This window comes from Cervus canadensis, chromosome 22 (assembly GCF_019320065.1).
Source record: "Cervus canadensis isolate Bull #8, Minnesota chromosome 22, ASM1932006v1, whole genome shotgun sequence".
Lineage (NCBI taxonomy): Eukaryota > Metazoa > Chordata > Mammalia > Artiodactyla > Cervidae > Cervus > Cervus canadensis.
In genome coordinates this window covers 1,572,808-1,592,205 of record NC_057407.1, presented here as the reverse complement: position 1 = coordinate 1,592,205, position 19,398 = coordinate 1,572,808, and the positions used below count along the sequence as shown (strand labels likewise).

The 19,398-nt window shown below is 60.6% G+C and overlaps 1 protein-coding gene and 1 non-coding gene across 3 annotated transcripts; one reads left to right on the top strand and one right to left on the bottom strand.

The window, feature by feature from the left end:
* The first annotated feature begins 875 nt into the window (after positions 1–875).
* Positions 876–19,101, top strand: COPG1 (COPI coat complex subunit gamma 1). 2 transcript variants are annotated; one of them, XM_043442460.1, is made up of 24 exons: positions 886–1,064; positions 1,971–2,023; positions 2,600–2,680; positions 2,919–2,990; positions 3,103–3,182; positions 4,149–4,224; positions 4,316–4,408; positions 4,762–4,848; positions 5,701–5,858; positions 5,954–6,087; positions 6,386–6,453; positions 6,670–6,858; positions 7,477–7,572; positions 8,514–8,757; positions 9,497–9,572; positions 10,559–10,662; positions 10,992–11,117; positions 11,420–11,488; positions 13,221–13,363; positions 13,700–13,871; positions 14,485–14,582; positions 16,368–16,506; positions 16,925–17,023; positions 18,676–19,101. In XM_043442460.1, the coding sequence occupies exons 1-24, from the start codon at positions 1,028–1,030 to the stop codon at positions 18,804–18,806; spliced, it is 2,625 nt and encodes an 874-aa protein (XP_043298395.1). In that variant the 5' UTR covers positions 886–1,027; the 3' UTR covers positions 18,807–19,101. The 2 variants fall into 2 exon arrangements, with proteins under 2 accessions (XP_043298396.1, XP_043298395.1); XM_043442461.1 differs by lacking the exons at positions 16,368–16,506; positions 16,925–17,023; positions 18,676–19,101 and adding an exon at positions 14,750–14,864 and having other exon boundaries at positions 876–1,064; positions 14,485–14,617.
* Positions 9,893–9,965, bottom strand: TRNAE-UUC. Its single transcript has one exon. It is a non-coding gene; the product is annotated as a tRNA-Glu (tRNA).
* Positions 19,102–19,398: the final 297 nt, after the last annotated feature.

Genomic DNA, 19,398 nt, shown 5'->3' with positions numbered 1-19,398 from the left:
TTGCGCATCTGACTCCTGACTTATTTCCCGACGGCGCAAGACCCACGGCCCGGGTTCCCTGCGGCCCCCGACTGCGGCCTCAGCCTCCGCAGAGCCAGCCCCCGGGGGCGCGGCCTCGCGCTTTCCCCGGTCCCCGCGCCCGCGGGCCACGCCCCCGCCGCCCCTGGGGCCCTGCCGGCGCCCGGACTCACCTGGGCTCCCGCCCTCTGGCCAGCGCGCGTCCTCGCCTCAGCCTCGCGGTGTCCTCCCGGCTCCGCGGGGATGGCCCTGGGCGACGCCTGTCTCCCCTTCGCGTCCCTGCCCGCCCCCAGCGCCCGGCGGCGCATGCAGTGGGCGCTTGGCCAGTGCCCGCGGGTTTAAAGAGCCGGCTGCCGCAGCCACGCCGGCCTTCAGTCACTTCAGACAGGTCCCCGCCAGTGAACCGCGCCCCCGACATTGTTCGCGCGCCGGGAGCGGCCGTGAGGCGGCCGGGCTGAGGCGAGCGGCAAGAGTCCGGTCACGCAGCCGCGTATAGAGCGCCTACTGTATGCCGATAGTGTCCGGCGCGGGAAATGAGAGACAGTCACCGCGGTAGTGAGAGTGTGTGACAGGTGTCAGGGGCGCCTCCTGCGGGCAGGGAAGGCCGGCGGGGGAGCGGCTGACGGGAGGCGAGGCCGGCGGGCCTCCCGAAGGGGCTGATCAGAACAGGGGGCACTGGGAAGCGCGCGCTTGCGCGGGCCAGCGTGCCACATTCTGCCTCGCCTCCGAAACGCTCGCTTAGACTCCCGCCCGGAGTCAGCGAGGCGGGGAGGACGGCACTGACAGGAGGGCGTGGGGCTTGGAAGCGGAGGTCCGGCCGCCCGGAGCCGGGACGGGGTTAACGCCTGACGCGGCGGCGCGGCCCGGCTGTGCGCCTGCGCCGAGCGCGCAGTGCGCCTGCGCACAGTGCCGGGCGACGTGGCCGGCCGGAAGTGGGCAGTGCGGAACCGCCGCCGCCGGCCGCTGCGTCCATCCTTGGCTGCAGCTTGGCTCCCGCAGGGACATCGCCATGCTGAAGAAATTCGACAAGAAGGACGAGGAATCGGGTGAGAGGGCCGAGGCCTTGGGGGAGGCCAGATCCCCGCGCTAGCCCTCCGCGCCCTCCCTTTGAGGCCTCCTACCGGACCTCCGTCTGGATGCGAGGCCTCGGGAGGCCCCGGGGACTTGCGCGAAGGTGCGGCGCCCTTCCGCAGCCGGCCCCGGAGAGCCCGAGCGGGCTCTGCTGCCCCTCACCCGGCAGCTCGGGCCGCGATTCGCTGGGTGACCTTGAGCGGGTCTGCGCCTCCGGGCCTCTGCTTCCCCGCCTGTCAGCGGAGGGGGCCAGACCCGGTGGTCCTCTGGGGATTCGCCGGGGCTGCGCCCGTGCTGGGGAGTCCTAGTCGGTGGTGCCCGGATCGGTGGTTGAGAACCCTGACTCCGATTCATTTATCCGGCAAACATATCGAGCGCCTGGTGCATGCCAGGTTGCACTGTTCCCAGACTCTGCAGCAGAGCTAGTGAGACGCGCTCGTGAGCAAGCTAGGAATATAAGACTGGTCGCAGCGGAGTGGAGGCAATAGACATCAGTCACATAGGTGTGTCATTAATTACGAGTGTGACTTCTGCTATGTGCAGAAACCATAGTCACTGGAGATGGTGGTCCCTCACGCAGTAGGAGCTCAGTTAGGTACCAGTTGCATACATGAATGAAAGACATGACACTCTAAGAGGCACACGAGGACTGTACCAGGGCTGCTGGGTGACTGCGAGTTAGTGGTTTGGGGTCAGGGGAGCTCCCTGGAGGCGGGTGGCAGGGCCTATTGGCAGCCTGTAGAGCTCTGAGTGCCTTTGAGAGGAGTTGGAGTTTGAATCTCCGGGCCATCGGGATGTCTTTCTCCATTGTCTACATCTGGGAGAGTTTTGAAATTCAGGGTCACAACCTGTGCTCAGCCCCTTCTCTTCTCTCATGGAAGGTGGAAGCTCCAACCCGTTCCAGCACCTCGAGAAGAGTGCGGTGCTGCAGGAGGCAAGTGTCATTTGCTCCCCTAGGTCTTCCATGGAGAATGTTCACAGTCAGTGTGATCAAAACGCTGGCACATTCAAAGTGCTGGTTTATAGGACATCAGGGGAGGAATCTGTTTGTGGAAAGACGGGGAATTCATTATGCTGATCCTTTTCTTCATCTTTGTTTCTCCTTCCATTTAATTAATAAGCTTTGAGGGTTTCTCTGGTGGTCCAGTGGGTAGGGCTCTACGCTTGCACTGCAGGGGACACTGGCTCCAGCCTTGTTTGCGGAACTAAGATCCTGCATGCAGGCCACGCAGTGTGGCTCCCCCCACCCCCAAAAAAAGAGCCTTTTTACTAAGTATTCATTAGTCTCTAAGTCAGCACATCTCCAGGTAATATCTAGGGAGGATTTCAGGAGTTGCTAATAGATGAATTTTAAAAAAAGGAAAACAAAACTCCTTCCATGTGAAAATAAAGTAGGACAAGTGTATTTCTTTACCTTGAGCGTTCTCAGATCTCTGATGTGCTTGAGGACAGTCATGGAAGGGAAATAAACTCAGCCAGAAGGTAAATATCCTTGGTCGCTTCTTCTCAGGCCCGTGTGTTTAACGAAACGCCCATCAACCCTCGGAAATGTGCCCACATCCTCACCAAGATCCTTTACCTCATAAACCAGGTAACAGGGTGAGGCTTGGGGGTGTGGAAAACAGTACTGGGGTGTGCTGGGGGCAGGGGCACAGCCCCTGGGTGGTGGCAGCCAGCGGCCCATCTCTGGGTGCCCTCAGGGTCCCACTCTGAGGTGTCGTCCTTGATGCAGCCTCTGCGGGTCTGAGGCTCCGACCTGGGCTGACATAGCAGGAAGAGCCTTCCGGCCTTTCTGTCCCAAGCTGAGGCTTCCTTCTGAACTGAAACAGGGGGAGCACCTGGGGACCACGGAAGCGACCGAGGCCTTCTTTGCCATGACCAAACTCTTTCAGTCCAATGACGTAAGTGCCGCCACCCCAGCCCTCCTCCGGGTGGTGGGAGGGCCCCCGTGCATGGCTGCTCCTGTGTCAGGCTGAGCCAGGGGTCACAGGGCTTTTCGCCTCTCCTGCCCAGCCCACCCTCCGTCGGATGTGCTACTTGACCATCAAGGAGATGTCCTGCATCGCAGAGGATGTCATCATTGTGACCAGCAGGCGAGTCCTGGGCCCCTGATGGCCGCACCCATGCCCAGCCTGTCTTCTGTCTCCCATCTTCTCCCGAGCTCCCGCCCCTCAGCCCTCCTCGGTCACGTGTTGCCAGCGCCCTCGCCGCCTCTCCTCTCCACTCCCCCTCCCCTTCAGTTACTCTGCCCAGCCCTGGCAGCCTCCAGGGTGGGCGGTTCCTCTTGTAATTCTCTGGTCTGGGCTTTTAGGCACAAGCCGTCTCTTCCCTGCTTCCTCTTGGTCCGCGGAGGCGGCCTGGAGCTTCCACAGCGACTCCAGCTCTTGCCAGGAGAGCCTGGGAAGAAGCGACCGGGATGGGGGGTGGTGGGGTGCACGAAGGCCACAGGCAAACTCGCCCACAGGCAGACTGGCTCACGGAGGACGTGCTCAGGAAGCGTTTGGCTCTGGCGTCATCCCTGGGCTCCACTCTCGTACTTCTTGACGTGGTTTGGGGGGCTGCTACACACGCATGTATAGGTTCACTTAGAGAATGTGGCAGACACGGCGTCTGCAGCCCCAGAGCTTCCAGGGAGGTAACCCCACAGACAGGCATTAGGGGGGTGTGGCGGCTGTGAGAGCAGGCCAGGAGGACTGCCGGCTTGAATCTGGGTCAGGAAAGGCCTCCTGGAACAGGGGGAGTGGAGTCCTGCGGGGCGAGGTGGGCAGAGCAGGACAGAGGTGGGGTGGGTGGAGCACAGCTGCCAGGATCTGGGGGGAGTCCAGGGACTTCTCCACAAGCACTCAACAGGGACGGCAGCAGGAAGCCCTGCCCGGGAAGATTGCCGTCAGAGCAGGGCAGTGACCCAGGCAGTGTGGAGTTTCACGGAGACCCCTTGATGAAGGGTTAAGAGCCCAGAGCGGACACCCGTCTGGAGACGGGCCTGCTGATCCGGGTGGGGTGAGTGGGGCGTGGGAGCAGGCCCGGCCCTGCGTGAGGCCCGCACCTTGTCCCCGCAGCCTGACCAAGGACATGACCGGCAAGGAGGACAGCTACCGGGGCCCGGCCGTGCGCGCCCTCTGCCAGATCACCGACGTGAGTGCCCCACTCTGGGGAGGGGCGCGGGGCCCCGGGGCTCACGCCTGCGCCCCTCCGGTCCTCACTGTTCCCTGCCTGCGCCCCACAGAGCACCATGCTACAGGCCATCGAGCGCTACATGAAGCAGGCCATCGTGGACAAGGTGCCCAGCGTCTCCAGCTCCGCCCTCGTGTCTTCGCTGGTGTGTGGCCTTGGCCGGGACCCGGGCTGGGGCCGGGGCTGGGGCTGGTCGGGAGACTGAGGAAGCATCAAAGATGGCTTTCCAAAGGAAAACCAAAGCTGTGTGGCCCCGGTTCTGAGAGTCCCACCCCTGCTCGGTGAAAAGCGCCCAGGGGACGCTGGGTGGGTTGAGGGCCGGGTTGGCGGCCTTGACCCATGCCCTGGGGTGACAGGTTTTGGGGATTTGAGCTTGGCAGGAAGTCCGCCAGGGCAGGGGGAGCGAGGGTGGGAGCCGTGCCGGGTCTGCACCCTCTCGGAGGACCCCGGCGGCAGGGCGTCCTGCCCGCCCCGCTCAGCATGCCCTGTGCCCCACAGCACCTGCTCAAGTGCAGCTTCGACGTGGTCAAGCGCTGGGTGAATGAGGCCCAGGAGGCAGCGTCCAGTGACAACATCATGGTCCAGGTGAGCCGTGAACGGGGCAGGGATGCTGAAAATGCTCAGGCGCTGGCCAGCAGGATGGACTTCCACCACGGAGGTCCTGGCAGCCCCTGGCTGAAGCAGTCTTTAACCCTTTTCTCATGGTGGGGAGGCTTGGGGATTTGGGGAAAAGAATCTAGGGCACCTCTTGCAGGGGGAGTTGGCTTACAGACTTGATGGGCTCATGCTAAAATATTTGATAGTTTTGATAACCAGCGAGTATTGCTTTGGGTGTGTGATGCCATCTGCCTGGTTCCTGGTGAGGGTTCAGTGGGAGCCTCTGCCCTCCTGCCCAGACCTGCAGGCCCCCCGTGTGGACATCTGTTCCCTCTCCCGCCCCGTGTCTTAGTGCTTGGTCTCGTTTCCAGGGCCCGCTCTGGCCCCTCAAAACCTCCAGGATCACAGGGGCTTCTTCCCACGTAGAAAGCCCTGAGTGCCGCCCTAGTGAGGACTCTGGAGGGCAGAGGGGACGGGGATGGTCTGTTTGCCTCCCCTCCCCCTGCTGGCTTTGCAGCAGCAGCCATGCATCCTGGGGCGGGGCCGGGCCGAGGGTCTGCTGTGAGGGCGCCAGTCTGCACGGCCCCTGACGACACGTGTCCTCAAACCAGGCCGGCTCTGGCTTCCTCTTTCTGGTTGGAGACACCTGGTCTCCAGTTCCTCCATCTGGGTGGCGCCTGGCGGGGCTGGGGGAAGGAGGCCTGCAGAGTCCCCGTGGCTTGGCCGGCTGGCCCACACCTGGGCTCCGGAAGCGCCCATGGTGCCCACCCCAGAGGTGAGGAGCGGCCGCGTGGCCTCAGGCCTCACTCGCCCTGCTCTGTGCCCGCCCCACCCTCCCAGTACCACGCGCTGGGGCTTCTGTACCACGTGCGGAAGAACGACCGCCTGGCCGTCAGCAAGATGATCAGCAAGTTCACGCGGCACGGCCTCAAGTCCCCCTTCGCCTACTGCATGATGATCCGCGTGGCCAGCCGGCAGCTGGAGGACGAGGACGGCAGGTAGCGGCACCGCGCCCTGCCGCGCGCCCCCCCCCAGCCCTCGCCCGGCCCTGGGGCGGCCCCTCAGCGTCCTCTTGCCGCCTGTTTCGTTGCAGCCGCGACAGCCCGCTGTTCGACTTCATCGAGAGCTGCCTGCGCAACAAGCACGAGATGGTGGTGTACGAGGCCGCCTCGGCCATCGTCAACCTGCCCGGGTGCAGCGCCAAGGAGCTGGCCCCCGCCGTCTCAGGTGCCCAGGCCCCGCCCCCCGCGGGCTCAGCTGCCCAGGCCCCGCCCCCCCGCCACCCCCCTGCAGCTGGGTCTCCCGGGGCGAGGCCCTGCCCGGCGGTGGGCAGGTGCACAGCTCCTTGGTTGGGGTGGCCGTGCTGGTTGGGGAATAGCTGAGCGCGGGATTTGGGTCTGAACAGTCTCCAAGCCCTTGCCCCACAACTGTGCCCCGTGCCCCGTCCCTGCCCCTCCCGGGGGCCCCTGGGTTTCCTGGCTGCCCCAAAGGGGGCAGCCCGTCACTGGCGTCTGTCTCCTCACAGTGCTCCAGCTTTTCTGCAGCTCCCCCAAGGCCGCCCTCCGTTATGCTGCGGTCCGCACCCTCAACAAGGTGAGTTCGAGGTGGAGGGAGTGGGACCGGCCTTCCGACAGGGCTGGGGGAGGGGGCCTGGGCCCAGGAGACCCGTCTGGTCCCCCACAGCAGGAGGTGCAGCCCTGGCTGGTCTCTGTCCCCCAGCTGCTGGCGTGAGCCCACCTGAAGGGCCAGCAGAACAGCGGGAGGCCTTCTACGGCCCATCCCTGTCCTCATCTCTTTGCTCCCGGACAGGTGGCCATGAAGCACCCATCCGCGGTGACAGCCTGTAACCTGGACCTGGAGAACCTGGTGACGGACTCGAACCGCAGCATCGCCACGCTGGCCATCACCACCCTGCTCAAGACGGGCAGTGAGGGCAGCATTGACCGCCTCATGAAGCAGATATCCTCCTTCATGTCCGAGATCTCGGACGAGTTCAAGGTCTATAGTCTGCGCCCGGAGCAGGGTGGGCCGGGGGGCGGACGGGGGACCTCGCTGGTGGAGATGTGCGAGGCACTGCATCTGGCCTTTGTCAGCAAGGCCAGGAGCTTCCAGGCTGGCCGGTTAAGCCCTTTAGTGTTTCTGTGGGCGCTGTGTCCTGTGCTGGGCAGAGTCCGGAGAGAGGGGAGCAGTATACGCGCCGTCTTGCCCTCAGAGCTCGCTTTTTGGGGTGGGAAGATGGAAGCCGACACTGGTGTGGACGGGATCATTCCACACACTGGTGCAGTGAGGAAACCCTCAGGGTAGCAGTTCCCGGGGGAGCCGCCCAGGAAGGACCTGGGAAGGGCCAGCAGGAGCGCTTGTGCGCTTGCCTTGGGGTCTGAGTAGAAGAGCAGCCTGGGGGGACTCGCAGTGTGGATCGGGGCCTTGGACCACTGTGCTTGCTGCCCTGCCCAGGGGGTCGGGGTTGCAGGCTCCCCAAGGGGGGCGAAGGTGCCCTCGTCCCCTGGCCTGTCACGCCTTGTCCCGGCCTCACCCGAGGAAGGGCTCTGCTGGCCCCAGGGACTGAAGGAGCCGCCTGCGGGGCCGGGCCGCGGCTCACGCCTGTCTCTGGCACAGGTGGTGGTCGTGCAGGCCATCAGCGCGCTGTGTCAGAAGTACCCCCGCAAGCACGCCGTGCTCATGAACTTCCTGTTCTCCATGCTGCGGGAAGAGGTAAGAGCGGGTGGCCTGGCTGCTGGCTCCCGGGCGGGCGGGCCTGGATCCACCTGTTAGCTGGCTGGCTTCCCTTTCGGCTCCTCGTGCGCAGGCAGTGCAAACACGCCCCAGTCACTGTGGTTACAGTCGTAACCGACGACGACGTGCCACCCTGGCCATAAAGACCCAGCAGATGCCCCAAGGCAATGCTTAAGCAGAAGATGGCTCACAGTCTGTCTGGTATCATCTGGTATAGAAATATTCTAGCCATTGCAGTTTTTCATAGAAAAATTTTCTCCCAGAAAAATCGGTCCCTGATGCCGAAAAGGTTGGAGACCGCTGTCATAAAATAGACATGACACAGAATTCATCGAGGGCTTCCCCGGTAAAGAATCGGCCTCTGATGAAGGAGACCTGGATTCGACCCCTGGGTTGGGAAGATCCCCTGGAGAAGGGAAAGGCTACCCACTCCAGTATTCTGGCTTGGAGAATTCCACAGATTATATAGTCCATGGGGTCGCAAAGACTAAGCGACTTTCACACCAGAGTTCATCACTTTAACTGTTCGTAAGTCTATATTGTTCAATATTGTTACATACCTTCACATAGGAGTGCAGTTAATCTCCAGAACTTTCTCATCCTGCAAAACTGAACTCTGTTCCCATTTAACGATAATCCCCTACTTGACACCCCTCTGGCCTCTACACCACCCATTCTGCCTTTGTCTCAAAGGTGGGAAGAAAATCAAGTCCCAGATGTTTCTATTAAAGCATCTGCGGTTAGACTGGGAACAGCCCCGGCGAGCATTCAGCCTGAGCCTTTGGTTTTTACACAAAAGGGAGGTCGTGGCGGGGGAGCCAGGCCCTCGCTTGCGGGCTCCGGCTGGGCCGCGGGGCCAGGCTGCAGCTGGGCTACGCAGAGCCAGCTGGGGCTCAGCTCCTCGTCGCGCTGGCCCGCAGGGCGGCTTCGAGTACAAGCGGGCCATCGTGGACTGCATCATCAGCATCATCGAGGAGAACGCGGAGAGCAAGGAGACGGGGCTGTCCCACCTGTGCGAGTTCATCGAGGACTGCGAGTTCACCGTGCTGGCCACCCGCATCCTGCACCTGCTGGGCCAGGAGGGGCCCAGGACCAGCAACCCCTCCAAGTACATCCGCTTCATCTACAACCGCGTGGTGCTGGAGCACGCAGAGGTCCGCGCAGGTGCGCTGGGGCGGGGGCTGCGCCGGGGCGGGGCACCGGGCTCCCGGCGGCCGGAGGACGGCCCAGGGGCGGGGCACCGGGCTCCCGGAGGCCTAGGGGCGTGGGCACCCGGGCTCCCGGCGGCCGGAGGACGGCCCAGGGGCGGGGCACCGGGCTCCCGGCGGCCCAGGGGCGTGGGCGTCGCTCAGTGAACGCTCACCTCAGCAGTTTTTCTGTTTCACTGTATGTAGTCGTTTTCCTTTCTCCTTTTTTCACCTTTCTCCTTTCTTTCTTCATGGTGTTTAGGTTTTTCTTTTTAACAATAGCTTTCTTGAGATATAATTCACATAGCATACTCTCTTAAATGAGTGTGCGCTTCCATATACAGCCACCCTAGTCTGCACTTTACTTTGACTTACTGCCGTTTCCCGCCCGCGCCTGCTCTGGACAGACGCTCCCCAAGCAGCAGTTACTTCCTCAGTTGTAGTTCATTTTCTCTCACTTACGGTCAGGTAAGGCTTCGCTGCACCTGAGGCCCTTAGGATACAGAAATTGAGGGCAGCTCTCGTGGCCCCTTTGCAGTTCGAGCTGAGAAGGGCTGCTGGGCCCGAGGTCAGGGCCGCCTCCCCCCGGAGAAGCGAGGCCTGGACGCTGCTTGTCATGGGGTGTCGGGTTGGGCCTGCGGCTCGGGGCCGCTGGGCTGCGGCCGGCCCGCTCTGAGCCCTGATGCTCATGAGTCGTGTTTGCCTCGTGCACGCAGGCGCCGTGAGTGCTCTGGCCAAGTTCGGGGCGCAGAACGAAGAGATGCTGCCCAGTATCCTGGTGCTGCTGAAGAGGTGCGTGTGGCGTCCCCGCGGCCGGCGGCTGCTCCTCGTCTCTGTAGCTGGGAAGGGGGAGAAAAGATGCGCAGCTGTTGAAACAGCGGAAGCACAGCAAAGCGTGACGCTGTGCGCACAAAAACCCTCCGCCTGGCTGTCACCGTGGTGTTCTCTGTTTTAAAAACAGCTTTATCGAGAGAGAACTCGCAACCCACACAGTGTCCCCATCTTCAATGCATGATACAGCGGGTTTGTTACATTCAGAGTTGTTTACCCATCACCCCCATCTAAGTTGAAACTTTTCTCTTCACCACGCTGTGCGGCTTCTGGGATCTTAGTTCCCTGACCAGGGATCGAACCTGGACCCTCTGCAGTGAAAGCACAGAGTCCTAGCCACTGGACCACCAGGGAATTCTCGAAAACAGTTTTACCACTCCAGAGAAGCCCTGTTAGCTAGTAGTCCCCGCGAGCCCCGCCCCCGCCTTCGGCTCCGGGTCCGGACCTGCCATGCGACCGCTGGCGTTCAGCGTGTCGCCTCTCACGTGTGTGGCTCCTTCACGGGTTTCCAGGCTTCGCCCGTGCTGTCACACGTGCCAGCGCTTCATGCCTTTCTATGGGCAGATACTCCTGCGTGGCGTGAAGGGCCCTCGTTTGATAACCCGTTCAGTCGGTGGGCGTTTGGCCCGCTCCCGGTCCGCGGCTGGCGTGACTCGCGCTGCTGTGAACGTTCTTGCACGAGTCTCTGTGCGTTCAGCTCTCTTGGGTGTGCGCCCAGGAGCGGGATTGCGGAGTCATGTTCGAGTCCTTTGTGACGTGTGCTGCAGGATACAGGCGCGCGGCTCCCTCCCTGGGTGGGCTCTGGGCGAGGGTCCCAGGAGAGTGAATACCGCCGCCCCTGTGCCTCTGACACCCGGGCACCGCATCTGGTGATCGGGGCGCAGGAGCCCCGCAGCGCCGCCTGCGCCCCGCGGCCCCGTCAGGAGCGCCCTGTGTTCTGGCCACAGGTGTGTGATGGACGACGACAACGAGGTCAGAGACCGGGCCACCTTCTATCTCAACGTCCTGGAGCAGAAGCAGAAGGCCCTCAACGCAGGCTATATCCTGAACGGTGAGTCCTCCCCGCCCGGCCACCGCCCTAGCCCCCTCCCCGAGCTGCGGCCTTCCCGGGCGGGGCGCCCTCCGCTGGACTCCCCTGGCAACTGCAGGGCTTCTCTGTCATCTCAGAAGACGGGGCGCGAGGGTAGGAGCAGCCCAGAGAGCTGACCTCCACGTGCCGAGTCCTCCCACTCTATCCAAGCCCCTTCCTGCGCCGGTCTGCTCTTCGCAGCAGTCCTGCAGAGGAGGGTGTCCTGAGAAGTGGGGGTTCGGCGGCCGCGGTGGTTTTCCCAGGGTCCTACAGCCTTGACCCCTGGACCCGCATCTCGCTCTGGCCTCTAGGTCTGACGGTGTCCATCCCGGGTCTGGAGAGGGCGCTGCAGCAGTACACTCTGGAGCCATCGGAGAAGCCCTTTGACCTCAAGTCTGTGCCCCTGGCCACCGCGCCCATGGCAGAGCAGAGGACAGGTGAGGCACACCTGTGTCCTTCAGCGGCCCTTCGGTCTAGGCCTCCTCTGGAGGGTCTGCCTTGCCCACAAGGCCACCACAGCTGCCCAGGGTGGAAGGCGCCATGCTGGGCGGAGGGAGTTAGCCCGCCTGCCTCTGGCCCTGGGGGAGGAAGCCAGCTGCACACAGACAGTCGCATGCTGTCTCCCGTGCTCCGAACTTCACACTGGGGGGTGGAAATTACACTTGCTGAGTAACAGCGCTGAGGTTGACGTGCCCGGCCATCTCTGAGCTGTGGGTCGCCGTGCGTGCTTGTTCTGCAGAGAACACCCCAGTCACCGCCGCCAAGCAGCCCGAGAAGGTGGCCGCCACCCGGCAGGAGATCTTCCAGGGTGAGTGAGGGGGCTCGCGGGGCTCGCGGGCCATGGCTGGGGTGGCGGCGCTTCCCCCAGGAGCCGAGATCAGGTCTCCCCTGCGTGCTGGCTCTGAGAGTGTTTAGACGCATGCTTGACCCTCAGGTGGAGGTTGTCGCATCCATTTGGTATCTGAGGATTTGGATGTTCAGAGAGACTCGGTGATTTGCCCAGTTTGCACAGCACCAAGGGGAGGGTGCCAGAATTAAAGACCAGCTCCAGCTGGCCCAGAGCCGCCCAGGCCTTGTTCTGAGCGCTGCAGGCCCTGGGCCCAGTCGGTTCAGGGTGTCTGATGCCTCTCAGCGGAGTTGAGGACACGACGCGGGCCCGTGTCTCGGCTCCATTTCTGCTCCATCCACCTTGTCTGGCAGGGTCTGGTGAGGAGCCCGTCTGTCCCCCTGCTCCTGCATTTCTAAGGGGAGAGGCTGTGTGTCTAGTTGGCAGACCACATTGTCCACTAGATCCCTGCCTTCGAGGCCCAGCACTTGCCTCTCATCCTGGGTGACTGCCACGCCGACTCCCCGACTCGTCTCCTGTCGTCCTGCCTGCTCTGCATGGCTTCTGTCTTCTCTGTTTTCTGTCCGTCACTGCACCAGTGCCTGCCTTCCTCATAGCAGGTTCCTGATAACTGTTGGATTCATTTCAAGTCCACCTTTTCCATTCCACTCCTGAACCTGTCTTCCACCAACACGCCGTCTCTCAGATGTGGCTGAACCGGGACCCTGAGCTGGCTGGCGTCGCTCTCACCGCAGGTTTTCCCTGTGTGTTCCTTCCCTCTTGCTGCCGGCAGAGATCAGCACGAACTTAGTGGTTTCACTCAACGCTGCTTCACCACTTGTCCTGAAGTCTGAGTTCAGCCTCTTTATGGGGGGAAGAGCAGAATAATAATACTGCCTGCCTTCTCCCCCATCCCCGAAATCCTGCTAAGTGTAGGGCAGCATATCCTACTGCCTCGGGCAGAGTTCTTTTCCACGTGGAGGTCAGTGTAACCGGGAAGACCAGCGACGAATCTTGACTAGTGGTCCTCAGACATCGGTGTGCGTCAGTCACGAGGGGAAGCTTGTTTGAGATGCAGGATTGGGGCTCTTGCTGCGGAGTCTCTGACGGGCAGGTCTGGGGAGGCCTGAGGATCTGCACTGTTGCCATGCCCGCACCCCTGGGTGTTTCTGGCGCGGTGACTCCTGAGCACAGCTCGGGGAGCACTGCCAGCTGCTCAGTGCCCCGTTCTCCCGGGCACGCGAAGCTGGCCTGCACCAGACGCCTGCCGGTCTCTCTGAGCTGGGCTTTTTGTAACACTCAGAATCTGCTCCCTCTCCTCTGGGGCCACTTGTCCCGACAGCCACGTGTCTGAGAGCAGCCTGTCCTGCCTGGTTCAGTGGCCAGCAGCGCGATCGTCTTCTCCTTGTCTTTCCCCGTCTCCCTCTTCTGAGCACCCTTGCTGAGCTTCTGAGCTTGAGGGGGTCTCTGGATGGATGAGGCCGGGCCGTGGGCCTGATGTCCATGGTTGGTCTGGCGTGCCGTGTGGGACGGCGGGGAGGCGGCTTCACGGAGTGGCACCAGCCGAGCGGCGTGAAGGCGGGAGGGTGTGCTCGGGGGGTGTCAGGAACCAGGTGTGAGCCCTTCGGTCGGGGAGCCCTGAGGGCCCGCAGCCTGAGGCCTGATCAGAGACCTCGCTGGGCCGCCGGGTGAACGCACGGCCTGTGGGTTTCAGAGCAGCTGGCGGCCGTGCCCGAGTTCCAGGGGCTGGGGCCCCTCTTCAAGTCCTCGCCTGAGCCCGTGGCCCTCACTGAGTCAGAGACGGAGTACGTCATTCGCTGTACGAAGCACACCTTCACTGAGCACATGGTCTTCCAGGTGAGCCGGGGGCCTCCCGGGGGCCCGGGCGCCCCCACTGAGCACATGGTCTTCCAGGCGAGCCGGGGGCCTCCCGGAGGGCCGGGCGCCCCCAGCCTAGTGGCTGGAGCCCAGCTCAATGTCAGCCCTGCCTCCCTCTGCTCTGTGTTGAGTCCTTGACTCGGGGCCTGTGTGGCTCCCATGTGCCCACATGGAGACGGGGAGCCTGGGCAGGGGGCCTGGGTCGGGAGTCGGGGTGGCCGTGGGGTGAGAGGCGGGGTTCCCGATGCCACCTCTGCAGCTCGGGCCCCCCCACCCCCCGGCTCAGCATCTCAGCCCCTCTGCTCCCTGGTCCAGTTTGACTGCACGAACACACTCAATGACCAGACCCTGGAGAACGTCACGGTGCAGATGGAGCCCACGGAGGCCTACGAGGTGCTGGGTTACGTGCCCGCCCGCAGCCTGCCCTACAACCAGCCTGGGACCTGCTACACGCTGGTGGCCCTGCCCAAGGAAGACCCCACGGCCGGTGAGCCCCCTGGCCTCCTGGGAGCCTCTGGGTCAGGTGGGGGGGGCGGCCTGTGCACCAGCCGTCCGTCTCCGGTCAGAGCTTCAGCTCCTGGAGGTCGGTCCAGAGAGGAAGGCCAGCCTGCCCTGGAACTTTGCACACAGCAGCTCATTTCCTCCTCACACACCCTTCGGGGCAGCACTGTTGTCTGTCCGAGAGGGTACCCGAGATCAGGGTAAACAGCATGCCTGAATTCATGAGGCTGGTGAGAGGCCGAGCCCGGGTCCTCAGGCAGGATTCTGTCTTGACCGTGAAGGAGCCAGAGAGGCACACACAGGACCGTCCAAGTCCACTCCTCCCAAAGAAGCGGGCTTTTCCAGGCCTGGGATGGCGGGCCCGGACGGCACGTGGACGTGGCCACCCTGAAGCATCTCTGCCCCCCTTGCTCCTCTTTCCTCGTGAGGGCAGCTCCTCAGGCTGCAAGCAGGCACTCCTGCCTCCCCACGCCCATGCCTTCGGTCCCGACTCGTGGGCAGGCTGGCACGGGCCGCTGGCGCAGCCGAGGCCTGGAGGGCAGGCTGTGGCTGCCCGCCCGCAGAGCGCCCGCCCTGATGGCGCGCCTTCCCTCCCGCAGTGGCCTGCACGTTCAGCTGCATGATGAAGTTCACCGTCAAGGACTGCGACCCCACCACCGGGGAGGCGGATGAGGAGGGCTACGAGGATGAGTACGTGGTAAGCGAGGAGGGCCATGAGGATGAGGACGTGGTAAGCGAGGAGGGCCATGAGGATGAGGACGTGGTAAGCGAGGAGGGCCATGAGGATGAGGACGTGGTAAGCGAGGAGGGCCATGAGGATGAGGACGTGGTAAGCGAGGAGGGCCATGAGGATGAGGACGTGGCAAGCGGCAGCCGGGGCCCGCGGGGCTCACAGCCAGTCTGCACGCGTGTGCTCGCTGGTTTCCGTTTAGCCATCGTGCAAGAATTTTTGCTTTTAACTTAAAAAAGAAATACATGTTCAAGTGTAACAAGAAAACCTGGGAAATACAAAAACAAAGTACACACAGACAGGAAAACGTTAACCGTAGTCCTTGGGAATGGCTGGGGGGAGAGGAATCGTATGACTGAGGTTATTATGTGCGTTACAGATCTTGTTGGGTTCACTTAGAACCGGGGTATAATTTCCCGTCAGTACGAATACTTCATAAACACAATTTTTAATGACTTTAAAGTACTCTCTTCTGTTGATATATCCTAATTCACTTCATCTTGTATTCCGTTAACATTGGGCATTTGTGATTCCAAGTTCTACTATTTTTAAGCGCTACATTAAACACCCCTTTCAGTATAAATTTGTATCTGTGTTTCAGATCTATCTTCTTGGGACTAGAAGTAGAATAATTTTAAAAAGAATTTTTTTAAACAATTTTTTTCTATAAGTAGGATAATTGCGTCAAAGACTCAGGACAATTTTAAGGCTTGTTGGTTCATGCTGTCAGTTGCTTTCTAGAGAAGCGGGGTCAGTTTGTATCTGCTGGCAAGCCTCTGATGCAGTGCGGTGGCCCTTCCGGCTCCAGCTCGCGGGCTAGCCTAGAACCGAGGGCAGGGTCATTCTCGCTTTGCCCAGGGCGCTGTGGCTCCATGCCATCTGAGTGCAGACCCGGATAGGCAGCCTGGGATGGAGACTGCCAGAGCCCTCGTGGCCAGAGGGGCAGCCGCTGGAACACAGCCGATGGGCATGTGTGTCCTCCCGGGCCCACGGCGGAGCCAGCAGTGAGCTAAGCCATGGACAGGAGGCTGCGTATGAGGCCCGGCTTCTGCCACAGGGGCTGCGTCTGACCTGTGAACACCCTTCCCGTGCACGGGAGCAGGGGCTCAGCGGAGAGCTGCTGGCGAACGAGTGGGTGGGCGCTCAGAGCGGCCCGGCCAAGTCACAGGAGGCGGACTCTGAGCAGCCCTCGCCCCCCGCCCCGTCCACTCAGGAACTGGCGGCTTCGGAGGGTGCTCTCTCACAGCCGACACCCCGAGAGAGGACGGCGGGCCCTCCACATCTGTGGGTTCTGCCTCCATGCATCCAACCGACGGATGCAAATAATCAGAGTGGGTTCCAGAAAATTCCCAGAAGCACAACTTGAGCTTGTTACACAAGGCAACTGTTTACATAGTGTTTGCACTGTATTTACAACTGTTTCTGCAATATTTACATCGTATCAGGTATTATAAATAATCGAGAGGTAGCGCAAAGTGTAAGGAAAACGTGTGTAGCTTAAACACAGATACAGCACTGCTTTACATAAAGGACTGGAGCCTCCAGGAGTTCAGTGTCTGAGGGCGCGTCCCGCTGAGGGGCCACCACCCGGCCGTGAGCAGCTGAGGACAGGCCGCTGGTCCGGTGGGGCCCGGCCCCGGAGCGCGGCACTCGGAGCCTGCGCCGCCGGAGGGGGCAGGTGGGCAGAGTGCAGCAGAGGCTCTCGGCCGCCTGTCCCTGGAGCTGTAACTCAGGCCCCCCTGCCTTCCCCAGCTGGAGGATCTGGAAGTCACGATAGCAGATCACATCCAGAAGGTCATGAAGGTAAACTTCGAGGCAGCCTGGGACGAGGTGGGGGATGAGTTTGAGAAGGAGGAAACATTCACCTTGTCTACCATCAAGACCCTCGAAGGTAAGCGCTGGGGGTGCCGGTTCTGGTTTGCCTGCCTTTCAAGACCCTTGGCCACTGTCCCCGCCTCCATCCCCCAAAGATCCAGGACACACAGTTCAGATACATAAAATAATAAAAAAGAGTCACTCAGTTGTGTCCGACTCTTTACGACCCCATGAATGAGAGTCCATGGAATTCTCCGGATCAGAATACTGGAGTGGGTAGCCTTTCCCTTCTCCAGTGGGTCTTCCCAACCCAGGGATCAGACCTAGGTCCCCCACATTGCAGGTGGATTCTTTACCAGCTGAGCCACCGGGGAAAGTTCAGATGCTGCTTCATTAAAAGCTGTGCACAGTGGGATTTGGGGCTGGGGGAGTGGTGATGGCTCAAAGCGGGGGTGGGATAAGTGGGTTAATAACTCCGGGACTTCTCCCCGCAGAGGCTGTGGGCAACATCGTCAGGTTCTTAGGAATGCACCCTTGTGAGCGGTCTGACAAAGTGCCGGACAACAAGAATACGCACACGCTGCTCCTGGCCGGTAAGTGGCCTTTGTCTTGGGAAGGGCCTGGGTGCCGCTGGGGGGCCCGGGCACCCAGAGCTCGCAGCGCCGAACATCACAAGGCGTAAGAAGACCTGCCAGAGACGTCTTCCCCCAGCGCCTGCTGCCAGTCTCTGTGTCCCCTCCCACGGGCAGCCAGTGAGCTACTGCGCGGGACAGCACGCACCTCCCTGTGACCACAGGACGTGAGAGCTAGCGTACACATTGCCCTTTGCAGATGCAAACATTTGTGTACAGGTGGTGGGTACGTTACTCTGCACTTGGGTTTGCACTTGACAGTACATCTTGAAGAGCTTCCTCTTTTCTTTTTTTTTTTAACATGAAATTTACCAGTGTAGCAATTTTTAGGTGTTCAGTTCAGAGGCATTAAGTACATTCCCGCTGTTTTGCAGCCATCACTACCATCCACCTCCAGAACTTTCTTGTCATCCCAGACTGAGCTTTCTTAGTTTCTTGTGGCTGACCACTGTTTCACAGAACCGGTACATGTACTGATGTACCGGATTGTTCTAGTGTTCTGCTATTACAGAGCGTGCTGCAAGGAATAATCCCGTACATACGTGTACACTTAGGCAGTTTACTTTGGATGTGTGCACTCGGGTATTTGTAGGGTAAGATTCTCAAGGCTCTACCAGGTCAAAGTGCATTTTTCATCTCAGTAAATATTTCCAGTTGCCTGCCATAGGAATCGTATGCCTTCTGTCCCACACTTCCGACCAAACAGCGTGTTCTCAATCTGTATGGTCTTTGCCAGGCGTCTTAATGGTGTCTCATGCGGTTTCACTTTACATTTCTTGTGTACTCAATGACATTCAGCATCTCCTCAAATGCAGAGTGCCATTTGCATTCCATTTCCTGGGAATCGTTTTCATATCCTTTGATATGAAACATTGTATGTAGTTTTATTTATATCATATATATTTTCCCACTGGGTTGGTTATTCTTTTCTAATAGGAATGGGATTTTTAAGCACTTCTGGAAATTTTCAAACTTAAACACACGGAACCCCCATGTACTCCTCCAACTGTAGCAACGAGCATCTCTACCCAGATGTGTTCTCCACCCCCAGATTATTTTAGAGCAAACTCCATACATAGACATTTCACATGTAAATGTTTCTGATCCGTTGGTTCTCTAAAAGCTCATGATCCAATACGCTTATCACACCTGAAACAATGAACGGAGGGAAATTCTTTTTTCTGAGTGTTTATAAACAGAGTTAGGAAGTGGCTCTGCTTCAGTGCCCTGCTCACAGCTGGCCGCACCCAGGCCACAGCCAGGCAGCGCCGTCCCCTGGGCTTGCAGACACCTGCACTGCAGTCTTGCCACGGTGGGGCTGTCCCTCGCTCTTTGTGCTTTGATGCGGTCAGGACGTGTGAGAGCCTCGGTGATGTCAGACAGAACCATACATGTCCAGTAATTCATCTGGGTCGGCAGCAGCGTGACGTGCAGGCTGACCTCTGCCGAGGTCACTGATGATGCTGCAGCGCAGAGAGGTGCAGCGACATGCCCAGCGCCTCCCGCGGCTCCCGTCTCCCCCCAGAGCTGCCTCTGCCGGCTGTGGCACGCCCCCCTCAGCCCAGCCGCGCAGCCTGCTTCGGTCTTACGCACCTGCCTTCTCTCCCTTGCAGGTGTGTTCCGGGGCGGCCATGACATCCTGGTGCGTTCCCGGCTGCTGCTTTTGGACACAGTCACTATGCAGGTGACAGCCAGAAGTTCGGAGGAGCTGCCCGTGGACATCGTCTTGGCGTCTGTGGGCTAAGAGGCCAGCTTGCATCGGACCACGTCCTCCCCTTTCCCCGAACACTACGCAAGAGTTGCGCCTTTCTCCTGAACCCAGTGGAAGCTCCTTTCCAAGCCTTGTATTGAAAAGCAATTAGGAATCACTGAGGGTTTTTTGTTGTATTTTTTGTTTTCTTAAATTGACCCCCTGCCCCAAACCCCCCTGCTGACAGTGACTCTCTAAACCTGGCATGATTTTAGCTCGTCCTAGAACTTGCTGCCTTGCCTGCCAGGGAAGGGGCATTGCAAATGAATAAAGTGCTTGCACCACCTGAGTTTATCCCCTTCGGAACCATCATCTTATCCCTACAAATAAATCAGCATGTATTTATTGAACAACTGCTACTTTTGCAGACTCGAGCTTAGGGGTCCGGCTTCACTGCCACTGTACCTACAGGAGGCAGGACCCTCTCACAGGCCTCCGCCCCGGCCCCTCACCCTTTGCTGAGGGGATGACAGCAGCGGGCGGGCAAAACCACCCTCCTCCTGTAGGAGCTCAGTGAGGTCTGGGGGTCTGGGTGGGTCACCAGGCCTAGTGCTGGGTCTGAGGTGGGGGTGCCCTCCTGCTGCTG